Source organism: Onychostoma macrolepis, chromosome 01 (genome assembly GCF_012432095.1).
Source record: "Onychostoma macrolepis isolate SWU-2019 chromosome 01, ASM1243209v1, whole genome shotgun sequence".
Taxonomy (NCBI): domain Eukaryota; kingdom Metazoa; phylum Chordata; class Actinopteri; order Cypriniformes; family Cyprinidae; genus Onychostoma; species Onychostoma macrolepis.
In genome coordinates, this window is record NC_081155.1 from 12,223,444 (window position 1) to 12,246,329 (window position 22,886).

At 36.6% G+C, this 22,886-nt stretch overlaps 1 protein-coding gene across 5 annotated transcripts in view; it reads right to left on the reverse strand.

Moving 5' to 3' along the window:
• The window catches only part of inpp4b (inositol polyphosphate-4-phosphatase type II B), a 195,730-nt gene that overhangs the window by 45,912 nt on the left and 126,932 nt on the right, over positions 1–22,886 (reverse strand). For all 5 annotated transcript variants that reach the window (XM_058785577.1, XM_058785660.1, XM_058785500.1 and 2 more), the window contains one exon: positions 14,026–14,134. In XM_058785577.1, the coding sequence (XP_058641560.1) occupies positions 14,026–14,134 (109 nt within the window). The remainder of the gene's footprint in view (positions 1–14,025; positions 14,135–22,886) is intronic.

Below are 22,886 nucleotides of genomic sequence, written 5' to 3' on the forward strand. Positions count from 1 at the left end.
GAAACAGAGACACAGAATTAATAACAGCAGGGAGATGAAGAGCGTCGTCTTGCTCATCATCAAACAGCTGTGATTACAGCTCTGTGCAGCACATACACTCTGACAAAATATATCTAATAAACCCAGCCGAACCAATTCCAGTCCCTGCGTGAACAGCACTCGCTTGCAGACACTGGCAGCCAGGAGAAATTACTGTTTTTTTAGGGGATCATATCATGCATTTTTAGCAGATCATTTTCTCCCAATGGCCACTTACACAGTTTGCGCCCTAAAAAAGTCATAATTTGTTTGTTTTTTTCATGACGCGTTACCCTCTCTGTGAACCTGTGGATGTTTGTATAGAAGACCTCTGTCTGCAAACAAGACAATGGACTAGAAGTGAACGATGCCAGACATGAATTCAGGCCTCAATTCTTGTGCCAATACGATTTTAATAAAAAAGTCGATTTTTAAATATGATTTAAAGTAAATAAAATATGATTTAAATATTGTTATATATTATTCATTTTAAGTAATATAATTATATGTAATAATTATAAAATAATATGTTTTAGAATTTAAACTTATTAGTAAATATATTTTAAAATGATTCATATTTTAATACTTTTAAAATATGAATATTAATATGAAATTATAAATATTAACAAAATTATTAAGATAAATTATACATAACTATCACTTAATTATACAATTATAATATTTTAGATGTATTATTTATATTATATAATGTGTTACGTATTATTTATATTAAAATATTAATTATATTTAAACATTAATGTAATTATTAAAATAAATGACACATATTTCATCACTTTTAATTACACAATCAATTTATTATATATATGTATTATATAATTTGTTATATATTATTTATTTTAAAATATTAATATTTTTAAATATTTATAAAATATTAATATAATTATTAAAATAAATCATCACTTAATTATACGATTATTATATTTTAGATTTATTGAAACGTAATATTTTTACATGTTTTTACTTAATTTTTTTACACTGACGACTGATGCATACTTGTAAATGGTAAGCACTATTATATCTATTTATTAAAATATAAAATAATAATAACATATATAAAATGTGAACATTCATGTGCTACAAACAACTTCAGAGTCAGAGTCCTTTGAGGTTGGCATAACACTGAATTCATGGATTTAATACAGCATGTTGGTTTTTTGTGTTTACAACAAATTAGATTAATTAAACAGGTTTAACACCATTACATTTAACACGATTAACACTAAATTGGCTAATTTGACATTATAAGCATAAATCGGCAAAGCCGTTCTAAACTAGCACACACTCACAGGCCCCGTTTCAATTATAATCACACTTATTGTGCTTTTATGATAATTAAATTCAGCCATACAAAGAGTGCAAATGACTTTACTCTTATTAGTCCCATCTGGATTTCATTTATGACAAATTTCCAATTCAAAAAGTCATTATTTCAATATTTCTCCATCATTTACTCATAGATGAGAGCCCTGGTGCGTGTATTAAACTCAATCATCTATACAGCCACAAAAGATGCAACAATTCCAGTTTTCTCTCAGTATAAATGTGGAAACTTGAATGATAAGTGCTTGAATGTTAGAAAAGGCCTCTGGTCACGAGTGGCTCTATCATGAGCATCCAATTCATGTCCACTTTTAATGGCAGTGGTGAGATTTCTGTAGGCGCAGCATCCACACTGAACAGCTAGGGAGAAAAGGGCAAACTCATAATGACGAGCCGCTGTGGTCTGTAAGTTTGTTTGTGATGCTGGAGATTAGAGACGGAGTGTTAGCGTCCTGATCCGAGATCAGCGTATTGGCCGAGACTCACAGAGACCAGGCTCATCGCTTCACATAATTGGCTCCCAGGAGGATCGCTAACCGCCGCGGCTCCGAGCAAATAAAAGGCCTTGCTTAAAGAGAGGAGACACACACCAAAGGACAGAGGAAAATATGAGAGGACATCAATAACTCTAGCTACTGGACTCATTTAGCAGGTCTACAATAACAAAACACAGCAGAGACCGGGTTAAAAAGTCCAACTGACGCTTCATGTCAATATAGGGCAGCAATTCACTAAAAATAATGACACAACTTAGCTAACATAACTACATTCTCACTCTCAGGAAGGCTGAAGGCTGAAATGCATCAGTGTGCAGAGTTTTTCATTTTTAATGTTTATTGAGAAGGCTTTTTAACCTTTTTGGACCAGAAGAAGTGCCTTGGATTCTTCTTTTGTAATAACTACATTCTCATTTATCCAAGTATCTGTGTAAAGCCTGACAAACACTGCATAGTTTGTGTTTTTGTGATCTGATTTATTACAGAGAATCATTAGTGCAGACTGAACCAGTTTGGTCAAAGTTTTAATGGTTAGGTAAAAAAAAGAAAAAGAAGCAGATCCTCTGATTCATTCAATTAATCTGTTAATTGTATTCACAAATAGTCTGTTTTAGAAAATCAATTTGCTCGTTTAAAAAAGACTAAGGATAAAAATTGATTCACCAGTTAATTTGAGTCATCTTGGAATAGTGCTTACAATTAAAGCCAGGTTGGTTAAATCAAACTGATTTGTTTAAATAGATCAATTCTATTAATTGGTTTAAAAAAGGTTTTGTTGATTAGTTTGAGTCATCACTCAAATGAGTTCATGAGAGTGTTTTTTTTTTGGCAAATTGGTTAATTCAGACAGTTCATTTCAATGAGTTGGAAAAACAGATTTCCTTATCACTGTTTTAGTGATTCGGTTCATTCGAACAGTTCATTTCAATCAACTGGTTTAACAGATTTACCAAATCATTTGAGTCATCACTCAACAGTGTTCAAAAAAGTAAATTCTAAAGGTTGTTTTAGTGAATTGATTCATTCAGACAGTTTGTTTCAATTAATTAATTCAAAATAGATTCACAGATTCATTTATCACTCAACAGTGATTAGAAAAATTGATTTGAATGGTTTATTTTAGCGATTTAATTCCTTTGGACATTTAAACTGACTTCAAAATATAAATAGTCATCACTCCGGAGTGTTCACAAATTTTATTTCAATTCAATTTGTTTTAATCAAATTGATTCATTCAGTAAGTTCATTTCAAAGAACTGGTTCAAAAACATTCACATTTAAAAAAATTGTTTTTTTATATTTTTAAAATTCTATCTAATATGTTATATAAACAATATATATAGCCTATATATACATACGATTAGTGTTGTCAAAAGACCCGGTACTTCGGTACCAAGTCGGTACTAAAAAAAATTAAAACGTCACGGTACCAGGTTTTTGTAAGTACCGGTGGTACCGAGTACCCGGTCAACCCGGTTCTTGACGCGTACGGACCTATGATTTCCGCGATGCAGAAAACGCGGACGGAATCTCAGAATCCAGTTATAAAAACGGAGTTTACAGTTTAGCACGGAATGTCACGGAATTTGTCAAAGTTTGGATGAATTAATCAAAAGTAGGTCGTCACACTTTAATCAAATCGCGACACGGACTAGTATCTGTAAATATTAAGCCGCAAAAGTCGATTCAGATATGAATCCCGCATGTTCTGCGAGTCTCTGTGTGTGTGAATGAATGAATGAATGAATGGCAGAGACGCGCGTTTTTTTTTTATTTATTTTTTTTAACACTGAAGCTGTGATTTCAGCATCCACCGTCTCAATGAAGACATAAATACATAAACAACATCTACAGAACTGCTCTGAGAGTCCCTTCACGAGTATTCTACTGTTCCATTTGAGTAAAACCAGCTTCATATCAGAAATTTAAAGATATTCACGGCAACCCGTCAAAATAAAAGTTTATCTTAAAGACATTGTGCCAAAAATATATTACTATGATTTAGTAGAATGTATGTGATACAATTACTACTGTTGATAAAAAAATATATATATTTTTAAATAAATAATCACACAATATTTCTTCCATATTTTAATTTTAATAGTAAATCCCCTTTATTTACCCAAAAAATTTAATGTTTAAATTTCATTAATTAAAAGACAAATTAAATTTGGGTGAAACTTTACTGTTTACTGTTTTTCATACTTTTATTACTTGCGGAAAAACTTGAAACACAATTTAAATAAGTATGAAGAATGGCATTGATTTTTGTAAATTTTATTTTTGTTTGACTATTATTAAAAATAGTGTGTTTTTAATTAGCATGTGGTACCGAAATTGGTACCGAGAACCGTGGATTTTCACTGGTATCGGTACCGAATACTGAAATTTTGGTACCGTGACAACACTACATACGATACATTTATAAATACATTATAAATTAGATATATTTTGTAATCTTATGATATTATATCATATTTTGTATGATTATCTTTATGATTTAATTTTACAGTCCATTATAACGATCTGTTTTAAAAATAGATTCACGGATTAATTTGAATCACTCGCAGTAACACTCCCAGTGTGTCATTTTAACTTTTTGGTGGCATAATAAATATTTAAATATTCAAAATGCATAAATAAACATTAAAAACAACTAATAAATTATTGCGATCCTCATTGCTTTGAGCTATTTTAGTTAGTAACTTGTGTACTTTTCTGCAATACGTTAAATTGAGTAGTTCTGTGGCAGCAGATCATCTCTGATACTGATGAAACGAACCATTATCAGCAGTGTCCTAAAATCAAGCAAAGGAAAGACAGAAAGGGTGTGGTGTTTATTAGGCTGTGACTGACCCTGCGCCACGGCTAATGACTCGTCAGCCGAGCGCCTCAGGAGAGCCAGAGCCGATCTAGTCTGAAGAGCTTCTTTATCAAACCGGCTTCAAGAAAACAGCATTTGTGCCGGGATGACTAGCAGTAGAGAAAAGCACCTGACTCATTCATCAAATCCTCCAGCCACTGTTCCCAATCTCAAACACCAGACACAACCTGTGGAGGTTTTTGCATTTTCATTTACATGAGTGCCTGACTGCCACTACAGACTCTCCAAGCAGACAGCAAACTGAAACTGAGGCAGAGACAATACTCAGATAGCACTGGGAGATACAGCAAATAGCATTAGCATAGTAATCAGATTCATTTGAGCAAGTCAGCTTGTTCAACTGGTTCATTTCAATGAACCGGTTCAAAAGAATGAATCACCAGTCAGTTGTTATACAAAAAATATAATATTTTTAAAATACTATCTAATATAAAAAAAAAAGAAAAAAAAGGCAGCACTAAATAGCAGTATATTAATTAAATAATTGCAAATGTTTTTAATATAAATATTATATATATATATATATACACATACACATATACATACAGAATTCATCAGAATTAGAAATTATAATTCTAAATATTTTTAATACAAATAAATGATTTTCTGGAAAAAAAATATATATATATATATTCAGAAAAGAAAAAATATTTAAAAATGTTTGTAATTATTTCATTAATATACTTCTGTTTAGTGCTGTTTTTCACTGTTGTTTATATAATAAGATATTATTTTAAATATATTGTTAAAATATTGTTAATACAACTGTTAAAATATTTATATATTACATAATTGAATATACTATCATTTGATTACAAAATAAATAACATATTTTTATATAAAATTATTATTAAAATATAAATATTATATTAAAATATAAATAGATTTGTATGATTTTTTAAGTTAGTGTTGAATGTAATATTTTTTTGTACAAACAAATTACATAAAATACTTATAAATGTATATGATTGTTAAAAAAATCTGTATTTATTTAGTTGTTTATCGTTCTTATGTATGTAAGTAAAATATGTTTTTGTTTAATTTTATTAGTAAATGTAAATTACAAATAAATCAAATTTAACACATTTTTTAGAGTATTGATAACCTTATTGCTTTTGTGCCAAGCTTATAGCTTGGGCAGCTACAGAGTCAAAGTATCTTCAAAAAATTGTCATTAAATTAAATATACTGTCTACTCCTGAGTCTATTAGAAATTACAGTAATAGTGTGTTCTTCAAAATGGTGCATAACTAGCCTAAAATAATCTACAGCGAAGCATCAAACACACAGCATGGGGGACGTTTGGCCGCAGAACAGCAGGAAATATTTCAAAGGAGCACTACCATTAACCACATCCTCCATACACACAGGAAGATCTGTAAATGTGCTGTCTAGATGTTCGCAAATGATCAATGGAAATAAAAAATGATGCTAATGAGAGGAAAGGAAACGCCAAGCCCTTCAGTGCAATCAGGCCCACGTCTCTGGTGAATCTCTAATTAAACATACAAATAGAAAGGCAGAGAGAGAGATGTGTATGCCACAGGATGAGAGTTTACACCAGGCCAGCCATTACAATCCGCTGCTGGGAGTCTGTAGCTACATTTCCATCATGCTGTTTTTATGTGAATTCTGAAGTACCACATCAGAAACGAGTGATGGAAAGCCTAAATTTTGAAAAAGAAAATACCTTAATTCGCTAAAATGTTTTTACGCTCACTTGAGGTACATTTTGACTTGTGCAAAAAAGGGTTAATGCGAATAACAGGAGATGGAAATGCATTTATAGGATAAATTCCTCCATGTGCATCAAAAAATTATTTGCGCTATGGAACGGCGAAACCTGTCAAACCAGCGGACTGATCTCATTGCACAGCATCTGAAATGTTATGTCATTCTGAAATGCCTGAGCAAAGTCTGTCAGCAAAGTATTTCTGTATAATTGCCTCCTAGAACCGTCTTACACGACTGCGTTCCCAAACAGCAGGCATCCACCTCCGAATGCAATGACCGCATTTATGGTGTTTTGTCTGAGGTGCAAGTAATTTATTATATATGCAAATGATTATACTCAGTGGCTTCTCCTACTTTTGTTAGTGATATTTAGTGCCAGTTTATCAGGAACCCAGCTTGTAATATGGAGAAAGCTATCCGTTACATTCATAACACTCCTCTAAGCAAACAAAAATAATAACATTTTGCTAATGTTTCCATTAAGTTAAGAATAAGTTATTTCTGAGCATTCTATGAAAATTAATTTAATCAAATTCAAAATACCAAAAAAAAAAAAAAAAGTGGGTATACAAACATTAAGGAAGTATTCAATTTTTGAAACATTACAGTAATGTTGCATTTGAATGTTCTCTGAACATTCTGAAACAAGTAGCAACATTTAGAAAATGAACATCCAAATAAAAAGTTTCAGAAAAATGTTCCAAGAATATATAAATAACATTACCAATATTCCACCAACGTTCCACCAATGTTCCATGACTACATAAATAACATTCCACCAATCTTTTATGATTACATAATTTTTCATCGATGTCCCATGAATACTGAACATTCCATCGGTGTTTCACAAATATATCAATAACGTTTCATCGATGTTCCAGGAATATATCAATAATGTTCCATGAATATATCAACAACATTCCATTAATGTTCCAGGAATATATCAATAACGTTTCATCGAAGTTCCAGGAATATATCAATAAAGTTTCATCGAAGTTCCAGGAATATATCAATAACGTTTCATCAAAGTTCCAGGAATATATCAATAACATTCCATGAATATATCAACAACATTCCATTAATGTTCCAGGAATATATCAATAACGTTTCATCGATGTTCCAGGAATATATCAATAACGTTCCACAAATATATCAACAACATTCCATTGATGTTCCAGAAATATATCAATAAGGTTCCATCGATGTTCCAGGAATACATCAATAACATTACATCGATGTTGCACAAATATATCAATAACGTTTTATCAACGTTCCACAAATATATCAATATTGTTCCATTGATGTTCCACAAATATATGAATAACGTTCCATTGATGTTCCATAAATTTATCAATAACTTTCTATCAAAGTTCCACAAATATATCAATAATGTTCAGTTGATGTTCTACGAATATATCAATAACGTTCCATCGAAGTTCCAGGAATATATCAGTAACATTCCATCAATGTTGCACAAAAATATCAATGACATTTTATCGATGTTCTACAAATATATCAATAATGTTCCATTAATGTTCCACAAAAATATACTGATGTTCCAGGAACAATATTGTTCCATTGGTGTTCCAGGAATATATCAATAATGTTCTGTTGATGTTCTACGAATATATCAATAACGTTCCATCGAAGTTCCAGGAATATATCAATAACATTCCATCAATGTTGCACAAAAATATCAATGACGTTTTATCGATGTTCTACAAATATATCAATAATGTTCCATTAATGTTCCACAAAAATATATTGATGTTCCATTGGTGTTCCAGGAATATATCAATAATGTTCCATCGATGTTCCAGGAATATTTCAATAATATTCCATCGATGTTTCAGGAATAAAAATCAATAACAATCCATCGTTGTTCTATGAATATATAAATAACGTTATATGAATTCATGAAAACAAGTTTAATGAATGTATAAATTATGTTCTTCTGTGAACATTTTAAGTACATTACCAAGATTTGAAAACTTTGAATGAACATTCTATAATCTAGGCTGGAACAATGTTTGTTCATAACTTTGAGAGAACCTTGCCAGAACACTAGCCAAAGTTCTGAGAACGTTGCTGGGATGTAGTCAAAGTACACACACTCAAATGCACCCATTCATGCCATCTGGAAGGAGACGATTATCTCTGTGCAGCGAGCAAATCGACTGCTGAATGACAGAACATTCTAGTCATGCCGACACGCTCAAATTAAAGGCAAATAAGATTCTCGTGGACTGTCGTGGAAGTTAAAGAGAAATAACTGCTTGGGCTTGGAGGTGGCCTCAGGGAACCGGAGAAATGGATATTGATTGGCTCTCACACAGCGAGCCAATCAAAGCCATTGTAGCTGCATAATACATCGGGCCGAGCATCCACCCCTGACCTGATGGATCGGTCCGATCGCTGCCCGGCTGCCTTTCCTGCCTCGCTCTTCAGGCAGAAGAAAAGACAGATGGCTCTTTCATTTCACTCTCAGCGTCCTTTTTTCCCCAGCACCCTTTTTCCTGTGATTCATTAATAATGGCCAAGAATTGCGTCTGTCCTATTATTTGTCTTCTAATCAAAGAAAATGCTAAAAGGTTGCTTTCCAGGAAGGTCTGGGTGGATGCATGTATGATTATGGGTGTGCTCGAGAGGTCATCTCTCATTGTCTGTTAAACTACACAAAGAGTTTCTTGCAATCATTCACACATAAGTTCTGCTGCACTGTTCATTCATTGTCGCATGTTGTGTGAATGTTCCTTTTATGAGTGAAGAGATAAAAAAACAACCAAGAATGGAAGTACATTTCACCTCAAAATCAAAATTTTGTCTTCATTCATTCACATTTGTGTCTTTCCAAAACCTTTTCTTTAGAGGAACACAAAAGGAGACATTTTGAAGAATGCATTTGGTTGCTTTTTTCCATGCAACTACAATGAATGAGAACTGGAGCTTTTAAGCCTTGAAATAGACTTAAAAGCACCATAAAAGTACACTATATTCCAAGCCTCTTGAAGTAACTTTGTGTGAGAAACAAACCAAATTTCTGTCTGTCACAGCTCTGCTTAGCTGAAATGTGAATGATTCATTCTTTTGAATCAGATCTTTCCAATGAATCAAATGATTCAGTTCAAAAACCAGTTGTAATGATTCACACATAAATTGGACTGATCTGGATCATGATTTTAGCGGTTTCTCACAAAAAGCTACGACTTCAGTAAACTTGGACCTTGGTGCACAAGTCACATAAATAATTTACTGAATTGTTTTTAGTGATTTTGTGGCCTTTGAAGAATAAAAGTCTTCATTCATCCTCATTCATTGTAATTGCAAGTAAAAGTTCAGCTAGTGCAATCTTCAAAACACCTTCAATTGTGATCCACAGACGAAAAAGTCACACAGGTTTGGAATGACATAAGGAAGAGTAAATGATAACCATTTTAAACTTCCTCTTTTACAAGCATCTTTAACTTTATACACTGTTACGTCCCTTGGGACGTTTTGAGTATTTTTGGTTATTGCTTGTTTTCTGTGTGGGGTTTTTCTTTTCTCTTGCACTGTCCCTTTAACAGGCCGTGTGCTGGTTGGCTGCCTGACCTGTCAATCCTTCCTGAGGACGTGATTGGCTGATCTGCTGTGTGGGCGCGTTCTTCCAAACAGCCTGATGCTCTACACCTGGTGAACACGCTACTTAAGGGACATGGGGCTGCAAAGCGGGAGACTGACTGCCTGTTCTGAATCTGACCTGTTTTTGTATGCTTGTTTCTTTTTGTTTCTGAGTTTGTGGTTTCTAGCATTTTGTATTGTCATGTGTATCCTGCCTTTTTGGGTCTACCCTTGTAAACTTCTCAGTTGGGAGGTTGGAACTCTTTTGAGTAACTTTCAAAGTTGAGCTCACCTGGTTGGAGGCGAAGGGATTAGGTAGGATGTCACGTGACATACATAATGCACACTTAGGTTAATTTTGTTTTGTCTAGATACACTAGGTTAGGGGTTTGTGCCACATTTTGTATTTTTGGTTTTGATAGTGAGAGTAGGGAAGTTACGACGTCATGGACGTTGAAGACTTTTCCTTTAATCTTTTCTTTTTAGTCTAGGATTAGTTTGAAATGATTTAGTAAGACTCGTTTTGATTATATTACTTTCTTTTGTTTGGCACGATCCAGTTTTCCCTTCGTTCTCCCCCTCAGAACCTATTTGTGACTTGTGTTAATTTTACCTTTGGTATATTTAGTGTGGGGTTGTTCATTTGTGGGTTAATATTTGATTCTGAATTATTAGTGTACATCTTACTTTATATTAATTAAATTATTGTTTTCACTTGACGTTTCGTGTTTTGTCTTATTCTCAATTGCTACACAGTGGTCACTAACGACAGGAAAAGGAACTGTTAAAATGTTCCCCTTCTCACTCCCTAGATGATCAACAGCCTGGAAGGGTCGTAACATACACAAATTTAATACAGCACTGATTTAATAGAATTATATTTTTAAAAAAAGAACTATAGAAGGACTTGCTAGCTAGTGAGGCATAAAAAGTGCAAATCTGAGCATGAAGTAAAACATTAGCCAAGTGAAAAACGAAACAAAATGAGGTCCATATCAGGCTGGATTAATGTGCAGCACGAACGCTCTTTCAGAAATTGATTTCTCTCCGGTAGAAACAGCAAATGTCCTTGCCTCGTATCAGTGGCGTTCCGCTGATAAATCTTCCCACTATTGGAGGCTGGAAACTTTTTGAAAAGATGTTCAATTTCTTTGTACTAGTATTCCTCTGTCGGTCTGGCTCAGTAACATAAAAACCCAGGCACTGTAAAGAAAATAATTGGTCTTTGCTTGGTTTTTAATGAGTCTGTTCTCAGAGGGGTTGAGAGAAGAACATCTCAAATGAAGAAAAAAAAAATGGACACATTCACACGACCGGCTTCGCGTCGACAAAATCACCCCCTAAGACTCGACTGCATTCACAAAAGCCAGCTGTGATCATTCACAAAATACAAAAATAGAACTGAATAAGAGAAACTTGTGAAGCTCTTTATTGATGGAAATCACAAGTGGGCTGAGATGACATGACATGCTTTTCCTTCTTCTTCAGACGGCTGAGAATAGAAAACACTCGTAGTTGAAATGTTTGGCGTGACAGCAAGGACAGACAAAGTGCTTCAATGACTGCCAGGCTGCTAGAGTCAAGACACAGGCTTTCTAATTAAACATATCTGTGAGGACAAACTGAACAGAAGATGGAGGAGGAGGAGGAGGAGTGCGAGATGGACGAATGAGGCAGAAAGAGACGGTCAGAATTCATTTGAGAGAAATGAACATGTCAGAGACTCCAGAGTCCTGCCAACAGGATCCAACTGGGAAAATGTAAGACTCTGAAGTTATTAAAGTCATTAAGGACTCTAGAGAGAGAAACAACAGGACCACTGTTACTGTTTATTCCACCAACAATTTGGAGTTAAACTTGTAGCAAATATGAACACATATTATTCTTCATGACAGTACAATCATTGCACATTCAGACTTGCAAAGTGATTTTAGCCCAAATTATGATATATTTTATATTCACACACACACACACACACACACACACATAACATCACCCAGAACACATTTGCAATCACCCAGGACACCCAAACAACCACCTCAGCAACCACACCTTAGAATCCATATAGCAACATGTTAACAACCAACAGTACTGGGTAGAATACTTACAAACTGTAGTCGGTAATTTAATCATTACATTGCGCATTTTAGGTAATGTAATCTGACTACTTTTTGACTACTTTTAGATTACATCTGATCTAACTTGTTCATAACATTGATTTAAATAGCATATTCTTGTACCATATTGATATAAAAATACAAAGAGAAAGAAAAGAAATGTTGTTATTAACAACAGGAAGTGCATTAAACATAACTGGGGTTTGTGAAGGAACGGCAGGGGTTTATGAGTTTAATGAAAAGCTAATAATTAATTAAATCATAAAAATGTAAAATTAAAATAAATCATTATAAAATAACAACAATCAGAAAATAAAACTGTTACTAAAAGATTAAATATTCATTAATTATAAATATTAATGTATTTTTTATAATAATTACAAAAAATAATTTAAATAAACACTTCAGAATCCACACAGCAACATGTTAACAATCAATTACAACACCCTAGCAACTGCACAGCAACGCACACAAACACCCAGAACACATTTACAACCACCTAGCAACACCCAGTATGCCTTAGGAACACCCTAGCAACCACTCAGAAAGGTTACATAGCAACACATCACTGCATGATCGCATAGCAACACACTGAAAACCACTCAGAACGTCTTAACAAACACCTAGCAACACCCTAGCAACCACCTACACCACCCTTAGAATCTGCATTGCAACATGTTAGAAATTTAACAGTAGCACACACATGAAAACACCTAAAACATTTTCTTAACATTCAACAGCCTAGCAACAATATAGCAACAAGCTAAAAAAACATCAATTTAAGCATGAGTAAATTATTTTTGAAGTGGAGTGATACAAATGGTGAAATGGTTGGGGTGCTGTTGTCACTAGAATATTGCACTGCTGGAAAAGGCTCTCAGCCAATCAGATTCGAAGACCAGAAAATAAATAAATAAATATACCATTCCCCTCTAGAATGTGGTTTTTATTTCCTGAAAGTTGGTAATTGTGTAGGATATGGCTGTAAGTTTTCTCTACTTCGATAGTGTGCGTATGAACATGAAAACATGGATAAACTGTAAATCCAGACTTCATTCAACATCGACGTGGCAGAACATCACAGCTCTGTCGGGTTCACGGATCAGGGTTCCCTGCTTGCTTTTCAACTAGAATCAAAGCTTGAGGAATCGTGAAATAAAAAATCCTCCATCATTCATCGAAACCAACTGGATTTGACTGGATTAACAGATTGATCAATTTAAAGAGTCTTAATGAGGGAAAATATTTAGGCCTAAAGCAAAAACATTAACTTCAGAAAGATAAAAATTATGTGGATTATAGTTCAGCTTCCGAATGATGCAACCTTCGTACAATTCCCTAGAAATACATCTAAACGTGCTACAGCTCACGCAGCTTATTTCTCTACAGCAAAATAATCAATTTACACGTTCATTTGCCTCAGTGCAGGATATTGAGACTCGCCGCCATCAATATATACCAGATTTATGATGTTTTCGTAGCTCTTTGGCGCTTGACAGCCTGTGGTCTCAAAATAATGTTCTTCAAAATATATTTTTTGTTTCAGACATGGATGACAAGGATCGAATGAATTTATAATATCTCATTAAATGAAAAAACTCCTCGGTGGTGTCATGTTGACAAATTAATCTTGTATAAAATCGTATCCATGCAAATGACAGAAATGACATATTTTGCGAACTTCTCTAGTTTCTATCTCTACAGAAGGATGCCGGTGAGTGTCTGATGCACAAACGGAGGCTTTCGTGGATTCATATACAGCTGTCAGAAAATCATTCTCCATCACCAGAGCAAAGTAATCAGAAGAGACACGTGTGAACATGTGGAGACTGACCTCTTCTTCTCGGATTCGTATTTGCTGAGCAGTTTCTGCAAGCCCCCGTTCTTGAAGCCTTGTGAATGGGCTGCCGGAGCTCCTACTGTGACCACATCATAGAAGGAATCTGCGGAGGAAACATCGGCAAACATCCTTCAACAGGCCTCACAAATCACAAACAAGCCCACAGCACACGTCTTGCGTCTATATTTCGTCTTGTTTTATGTGCTTCCTGTTGTTTTGCGAATACATCCAAACAGCCTGTTCCACCTGCAGCTCTCTGAGGAACTGTGATACGTCTATTAAACAGGATTCAGAGTGGAACAACATGCTGTTTAGACGTATGTAAACATAGTAAGGGAAGCACCTGAGCAACAGAACATGTGTACTACTGAACATCTACAGCAATAATGTAGAAAAGACAGGAAAACCGTGAACTAGACAACAGCATATGCCTAAACTTCATAAAAAGTTTGCATTTAAAAGCCAAATTTCCAGTTACCACATAGTATTTACAGAATTTACATTAAAAACACAAAAATATATTAGTTATTTTACAACAATAATAATAATCAGTACACACATTAACTTACAAATATCTTGTGCATTGTTTTATTTGTATTTGTTATTTTGTAACTAAAATACAAATACAAGAAAAAAAAGACATACAAAGCACAAGATATAAATAATAAGTAAGTTTATAAATAAAAAATGACTAAAATACAAAGAAATAAATTAACATATGATATTTGCAAAAAAACATAGTGGTCTATCTATCTATCTATCTATCTATCTATCTATCTATCTATCTATCTATCTATCTATCTATCTATCTATCTATCTATCTATCTAGATAGATAGATAGATATATGCTTATATCTATATTTAGCCTTATACTAGATATGAGGGAGAAATGGGTCACTTCATGAACCAGTAACTATATAAATGTGCCAATAACTGTATATTCCTTCTTGTATATTTTTATAACCTATTTTACATTTGCGGTTGTAAAACACTTGTTGTAACCCTTCAAATGTCAAAACAAATCATCAAAGAAACAAAAACGCGGACTTTATGAGATTCATTCAGATCTGGTTGCTTTACTTCAAGGCTTAAAAATCTTTACTATTGAGGGCTGATGTGTCCTATAGGCAATATAAACGGTCGCTTAGAGCCTTAACATGCTGCGGTTGAGAATATTAATAAATATCACAACCTCCTGACATTTATCCCCCAATACACACAGAAAGAAAGTGGCGACAAAGCGATTTACAAGTGATATTTGCAGTGGCTCTATGGATGTTTTATTTTTACATCAATTGGGGCTCATTTTCATGATTTCACCTCGATTCCCAAAGCTGCCTATGGAGAAGAGCAACGGGAAATGTCTTCACGGTGGAGGTCACACGCTGCATCTGCAGTATTTCTGTTAGATATATGTAAGGTCAGCCAATCGGCTCCATGGGAGGTGAGCGCAACACATTAAATGGCAAATAATGATCCGGGCCCCTTCAAATGTGCTGACCCCGGGGCACCGGGATCACGACGCCGGACACTGCTCTGGCCGCTTCGTTCCTTTGCTAATGACGACGAGGTTCTTGTGCAACGACTTCCATCCCACCCTTGTGCTCTCGCCGCTCCCCGGCCGCTTCTGGAGCATCTAATTGGTTGTTTCACAACAGTGTACCCACACGATGAATACAGTGGCATATATACGGGTCAGGATCATCCGTCACGCATGGCCCAATTTGGAGGCGATTTGTGCAGGTTCTTGCAGTCTCTATAAATGGAGGCTCTGATCCGAGGGGCTCAGGCACCTGTGTCTTTCTGTGGCAGAGATGAATTGTTTGCAGAGGCTAAGAAATGTTTTAAGTAGGGCTGTCAATTTAACAAGGTAATTTAAAGCGATTTTAATTTTATACTGTATGAAAAATGTATGAACAATTAGGCCTATTAAAGCGATAGTCCACCCAAAAATGAAAATTATGTCATCATGTACTCATGTTGTTTCAAGGCTGTATGACTTGTGTGAACACTGAAGAAGATCATTTGAAGAATGTTGGTGATCAAACAGTTTTGGTTTCCACTGAAGTCAATGGGAACCGAAGCTGTTTGTTCACCGACATTTAAAAAAATAAAACATGTTTTACATTCAATAGAAGAAATAAAGTCTGGTTTGGAGAAGTTTTCACAGTGATGCCATAACAGAACCATTGTTGGTTCCCTCAAGAACCTTTCAGTGAAAAGTTCCGAAAGGAATTCTACAATAAAAATTTCACACATTCAGATGTCAAATTCAGATGGCATTTCTCATTGAATATCCTACACTCTTAAAAATAAGGGTTCATTATTGGCATTGATAGTTCCAAGAAGAATCTTTAACATCCATAGAACCTTTCCATTCCACAAAAGGCTCTTTATAGTGGAAAAAGTTTCCTTAGATGATTAAAATGTTCTTCACACAAAGAAAATAATAGTTCTTTTAAAGGATTAGTTCACTGACACAATGAACATTTCTTGATCATCTACTCAACACTATGTCATTCAAGATGTTCATGTCTTTCTTTCTTCAGTCGAAAAGAAATTAAAGTTTTTGAGGAAAACATTCCAGGATTTTTCTCCATATGGTGGACTTCAATGAAAGCCAACAGGTTGAAAGTCCAAACTGCAGTTTCAGTGCAGCTTCAAAGGGCTCTACACGATCCCAGTCGACTTATCTAGAGAAACGATCAGTCATTTTCTAAAAAATATAAAAATGTCTATACTTTTTAATAGGTGTGACCCCGAATAGTCGACGATTCAATGCTTCGATAGGAGGAACCTTATTCGACTCCCAATCTCACAGTCGAATATTCGCAGGGTGTTATGATCATGCCATTTTGTCTATATGGGGGTGCTCAAATGTCTGATTTCACATAGAACTACTGGTTTTCTCCCAATAAGTTAATATACAGTCTATTATGATAAAGCTGCAAATAAGAATCTGAAAAGAAGGAAGCTTTAAATAAATATTGTAACGTGCGTGAATAAATCCAACCACCCCTATAGATTTAAGTTTCACTTTCCATAATCCGTGACCAACAGAGGAGCATGTATTCATTTGTCCCGTCCAGCTCTCCTATGCCTCCGCTGGTCCCGTTCAGCTCCCCTGTGCCTGCCCCACGAAGGCGCCTCCCTGTCTCCGTGCTGCCAGAGCGCATCCAAGAGTCCGCAGTTCAAGAGCGCCACCCTGTGCCTGCGCCAAGAAGGCGCCTCCATAGCTCCGCGCCGCACGAGCGCATTCAAGAGTCCGCGCTTCAAGAGCGCCACCCAGTGCCTGCGCCAAGAAGGCGCCTTCCTAGCTCCGCGCTGCCCGAGCGCATTCAACAGTCCGCGCTTCAAGAGCGCCCCCCTGTGCCTGCGCCAAGAAGGCGCCTCCCTAGCTCCGCGCTTCCAGAGCGTATCCAAGAGTCCGTGCTTCAAGAGCGCCCCCCTGTGCCTGCGACACGAAGGCGCCTCCCTGTCTCCGCGCTGCCAGAGCGCCCTCAAGAATCTCCGCTGGTTCCGTCCAGCTCCTCGCCCAGAGCGCCTCAAGAATCTCCGCTGGTTCCGTCCAGCTCAGCGCTGCCAGAGCGCCCTCAATAATCTCCGCTGGTTCCATCCAGCTCCTCGCTTCCAGAGCGCCCTCAAGAGTCTCCACTTGTTCCGTCCAGCTCAGCGCTTCCAGAACGCCCCCTAGTATCTGCGCTGCCAGAGCGCCCTCAAGAGTCTCCACTGGTTCCATCCAGCTCCTCGCTTCCAGAGCGCCCTCAAGAGTCTCCACTGGTTCCGTCCAGCTCCTCGCTGGGGGGGGGGGGGGCTATTCCCCTATGAATCTTGCTCCGGCTTGGGCGCCCAAGCTCCCTGCTCCTCCTAGACCTCTCGTGTCCCTGGATCCTCCATGGCCTCCCAAGCTCCCTGCTCCTCCTTGGCCTCTCGTGTCCCTGGACCCTCCATGGCCGCCCAAGCTCCCTGCTCCTCCTTGGCCTTCCAAGCTCCTTGACCCGCCATGGCCGCCGGAGTCCCCTGACCCGCCCTGGATGCCTCCTCAGTATCCGGTATCTCCGTCCTGCACCGGCATCCAGAGCGCCCACCCCCCCTCCCCATTGGTACTGTTACGGCGCGGGACGCGCCTACCAGGAGGGGGAGATACTGTTACATGTCTGCCTGTCTGGAATCCCCGTTGTCCTTATTTGGTTTAGTTCCGTTCCTCATTAGTTAATTATCTGTTATTGTCCCCACCTGAGTTTGATTACGTTGTTTGCTCTTTTGTTCTCTCTCCTTTAAAAGCCTTGAGTTCTCCATTTGTGTTTGTCGGTTCTAACGTTAATAAAGGGATAAGTGAGTTGAAGCCGTTTATTCTCTCATCATTCATTTATATTTATGTTCGCTCTACGCCACAACCACAGACCCGTGACAATTATAATATTATAATATATTAATTTTTTGAGTTTAGTTGCCGTGTTTCTGCACGTTGTTGCATGAAGATCACGTCCACAAACGAATTTAGTCACATGTTCACTTGTGCATGCATTCGGGGCATTTTGTGCAGATAGCCTATAAGTCGCAATATTAACGTTATGTTTTATAAATAATGAAGTGTATTCTATATGAGATAAATGATGAGTTAAATCCCATTGATTAAAAACCTGCTATCAAATGCTTCATTCTACTGGTCATAGTCAGCATGCGCAGCTCAAAACAGAAATGCTGAACATTAATAACCTAAGTCATATACATAACGTTATAATGAGAGCACTATTGTAAATGTTGTGAATTCTTAGGGTTTCGCTGACGTTTAATGCTATCTTTTAATCAAAACATAAAACATTATTTTTGTATCTGTGAGGCGTCCGTAACACATTTTCCCTTTGTGTTAACATCAGTAAATTGACTGTCGAATGTCTGATTACTTGACTCTTGTTAATGTCCCCCGCCCCCAAACATATGAGTCGACTATCGGCAAAATTTGAAAATTCCGATTCGACTATGAAAATCCTTAAGCCCCGCTCACACTACGACAAAGCGACACGATCCCATTAATTTCAATGGAGAGCTGGCGATTTCCGGCAACACGAGCAATAGCATTGACAGCGACGCGACAAAGTTCAGAATCCTTCAACTTTATGCAAATGAAGAGCGACTTTCGGGAGCGACAGCTAATAGGAAAGACGACGGTTGAGCTCTTGTGATCGTTCTCCTCTCAGCTGTAGATAAACATACGCAATGGAAGAAAGTAGGCTCTGTTTCTCATTCACGCCTTACGCAATCTGATTGGAAAGGTCACGCACAGTTAGTTCTTCGTCTCATTCACATTTTCTCCTCCAACTTCAAAATCATCCGATTATTTTTCGGCTGGGATCGTGTAGAGCTCTTTGAAGCTGCACTGAAACTGAAATTTGGACCTTCAACCCATTGATCCCAAAAGAAGTCGACTATATGGAGAAAAATCCTGGAATGTTTTCCTCAAAAACCTTAATTTCTTTTCGGCTGAAGAAAGAAAGACATGAACATCTTGGATGACATTGGGGTGAGAAAATTATCAGGAAATTTTTTTATTCTGGCAGTCAACTAATCCATTAAAAGAACCATTATTTTCTTAGTGTGAAGAATATTTTAATCATCTAAAGACACTTTTTCCACTATAAAGAGCCTTTTGTGTAATAGAAAGGTTATGTGGATATTTAAGGTTATTCATGAAACCATCAATGCCAAAGAAGAACCTTTATTTTTAAGAGTGTAAGATATGCAATGAGAAATGTAAGACAGGATTTGACATCTGAATGTATGAATAGGTTTAGAAAGATTAGAAAACACTTCCATATTTAAAAAAAACCCAACATCTCAAATATTTGACATGTTATGGGACTTAAGAGCAGTTGTAAGTGGCTTGTCAGCACCAGGCAAAAAAGAAAACAAAAACATCTGTGGCATTTTGCTAGTAACAAGCAAAGGCAGTCTGTAGAGTGCTGTCCACTACTGTCACCTCAAGACTTCTGTCTGAGGCTATAAACAAAAGTGTCTTCTAGGAAATTGTGTTTACAGCGTCCTTAAAGACGGAGTGCCATTAACAACATGAACTCGGAGACAATGTCTGGCTTTTAAACTCTCATTCTGTCATTCAGCTGTTCTGTACCAGACTCTCTGTCATGATTAATTTTTTTTTTCTGTACATTAGCAATGAATTTATTTATGAATTTAATAATTTTTTTCTTTAAAATCCCCAAAAGAAATTATGTATACTGTATATAAATATTCTATTATATATTACAGATTTATCTATACTATCGTTCAAAAGTTTGGGGTCTGTTCTATTTTTAAAAAAAAATTGTATATACTGTATATATATATATATATATATATATTAGTGCTGTCAAATGATTAATTGCATCCAAAATAAAAGTTTTAGTTTACATAATATATGTGTGTGTACTGTGTTTATTTATTATGTATATATAAACACACACACATACAGTATATATTTTGAAAATATTTACATGTATATATTTATATTCATATAATTTATATTATATATAAATATATTAAATAAACAAACATAAAATTTTTCTGAAATATATACATGCATGTGTGTGTATATACACAGTACACACACATATATTATGTAAACAAAAACTTTTATTTTGGATGCGATTAATCGCGATTAATCGTTTGACAGCACTAATATACAGTGAGGAAAATAAGTATTTGAACACCCTGCTATTTTGCAAGTTCTCCCACTTAGAAATCATGGAGGGTCTGAAATTGTCATCGAGGTGCATGTCCACTGTGAGAGACATAATCTAAAAAAAAATCCAGAAATCACAATGTATGATTTTTAACTATTTATTTGTATGATACAGCTGCAAATAAGTATTTGAACACCTGAGAAAATCAATGTTAATATTTGGTACAGTAGCCTTTGTTTGCAATTACAGAGGTCAAACGTTTCCTGTAGTTTTTCACCAGGTTTGCACACACTGCAGGAGGGATTTTGGCCCACTCCTCCACACAGATCTTCTCTAGATCAGTCAGGTTTCTGGCCTGTCGCTGAGAAACACGGAGTTTGAGCTCCTCCAAAGATTCTCTATTGGGTTTAGGTCTGGAGACTGGCTAGGCCACGCCAGAACCTTGATATGCTTCTTACAGAGCCACTCCTTGGTTATCCTGGCTGTGTGCTTCGGTCATTGTCATGTTGGAAGACCCAGCCTCGACCCATCTTCAATGCTCTAACTGAGGGAAGGAGGTTGTTCCCCAAAATCTCGCAATACATGGCCCCGGTCATCCTCTCCTTAATACAGTGCAGTCGCCTGTCCCATGTGCAGAAAAACACCCCAAAGATGATGCTACCACCCCATGCTTCACAGTAGGGATGGTGTTCTTGGATGGTACTCATCATTCTTCTTCCTCCAAACACGTTTAGTGGAATTATGACCAAAAGTTATATTTTGGTCTCATCTGACCACATGACTTTCTCCCATGACTCCTCTGGATCATCCAAATGGTCATTGGCAAACTTAAGTCGGGCCTGGACATGTGCTGGTTTAAGCAGGGGAACCTTCCGTGCCATGCATGATTTCAAACCATGACGCCTTAGTGTATTACCAACAGTAACCTTGGAAACGGTGGTCCCAGCTCTTTTCAGGTCATTGACCAGCTCCTCCCGTGTAGTTCTGGGCTGATTTCTCACCTTTCTTAGGATCATTGAGACCCCACGAGGTGAGATCTTGCATGGAGCCCCAGTCCGAGGGAGATTGACAGTCATGTTTAGCTTCTTCCATTTTCTAATGATTGCTCCAACAGTGGACCTTTTTCACCAAGCTGCTTGGCAATTTCGCCGTAGCCCTTTCCAGCCTTGTGGAGGTGTACAATTTTGTCTCTAGTGTCTTTGGACAGCTCTTTGGTCTTGGCCATGTTAGTAGTTGGATTCTTACTGATTGTATGGGGTGGACAGGTGTCTTTATGCAGCTAACGACCTCAAACAGGTGCATCTAATTTAGGATAATAAATGGAGTGGAGGTGGACATTTTAAAGGCAGACTAACAGGTCTTTGAGGGTCAGAATTCTAGCTGATAGACAGGTGTTCAAATACTTATTTGCAGCTGTATCATACAAATAAATAGTTAAAAAAATCATACATTGTGATTTCTGGATTTTTTTTTTTAGATTATGTCTCTCACAGTGGACATGCACCTACGATGACAATTTCAGACCCTCCATGATTTCTAAGTGGGAGAACTTGCAAAATAGCAGGGTGTTCAAATACTTATTTTCCTCACTGTATATATATATATATATATATATATATATATAGATAGATAGATAGATAGATAGATAGATAGATAGATAGATAGATAGATATTAATATTGTAAACTTTTAAGCATTTTAAATTAATTACTGACCACAAATATAAAAGTGATATTTAAAACAGATTTTGGAAACATCCCTGCATCCTCACAGTTGACGTGTTTCCCTGTTGCTGTGAATCCTGTTATTCTGACATGCATCTTGTCCAATCAGGAGTGAGTGTCCTGCTGCGCTGTCATATCCTCATTTAGTCGTCTCAGTGCACGTCTGCACCTGTCAACATCTCCCTGCTGACCCCTCACTGACTGCAGCGCACCTGCCACCGGGACGCATGTGTGAAACGGAGCATCAGAGGGCGGCTGAGCCAAACACACTCGGCTAATAGGGTGCTGTACTGATCGGTGAGACCACCATGCTCTGCTTCCCACACCAAAATAAACAGCCAGACACATGCTACACAGAGAGCCTGTGTGCTGTGCACAATGACTTTAACTAGTACTGCAGTATACAGTATGTGTACTGTGCACAGCATTGCATACCTGCAAATGAACAATTC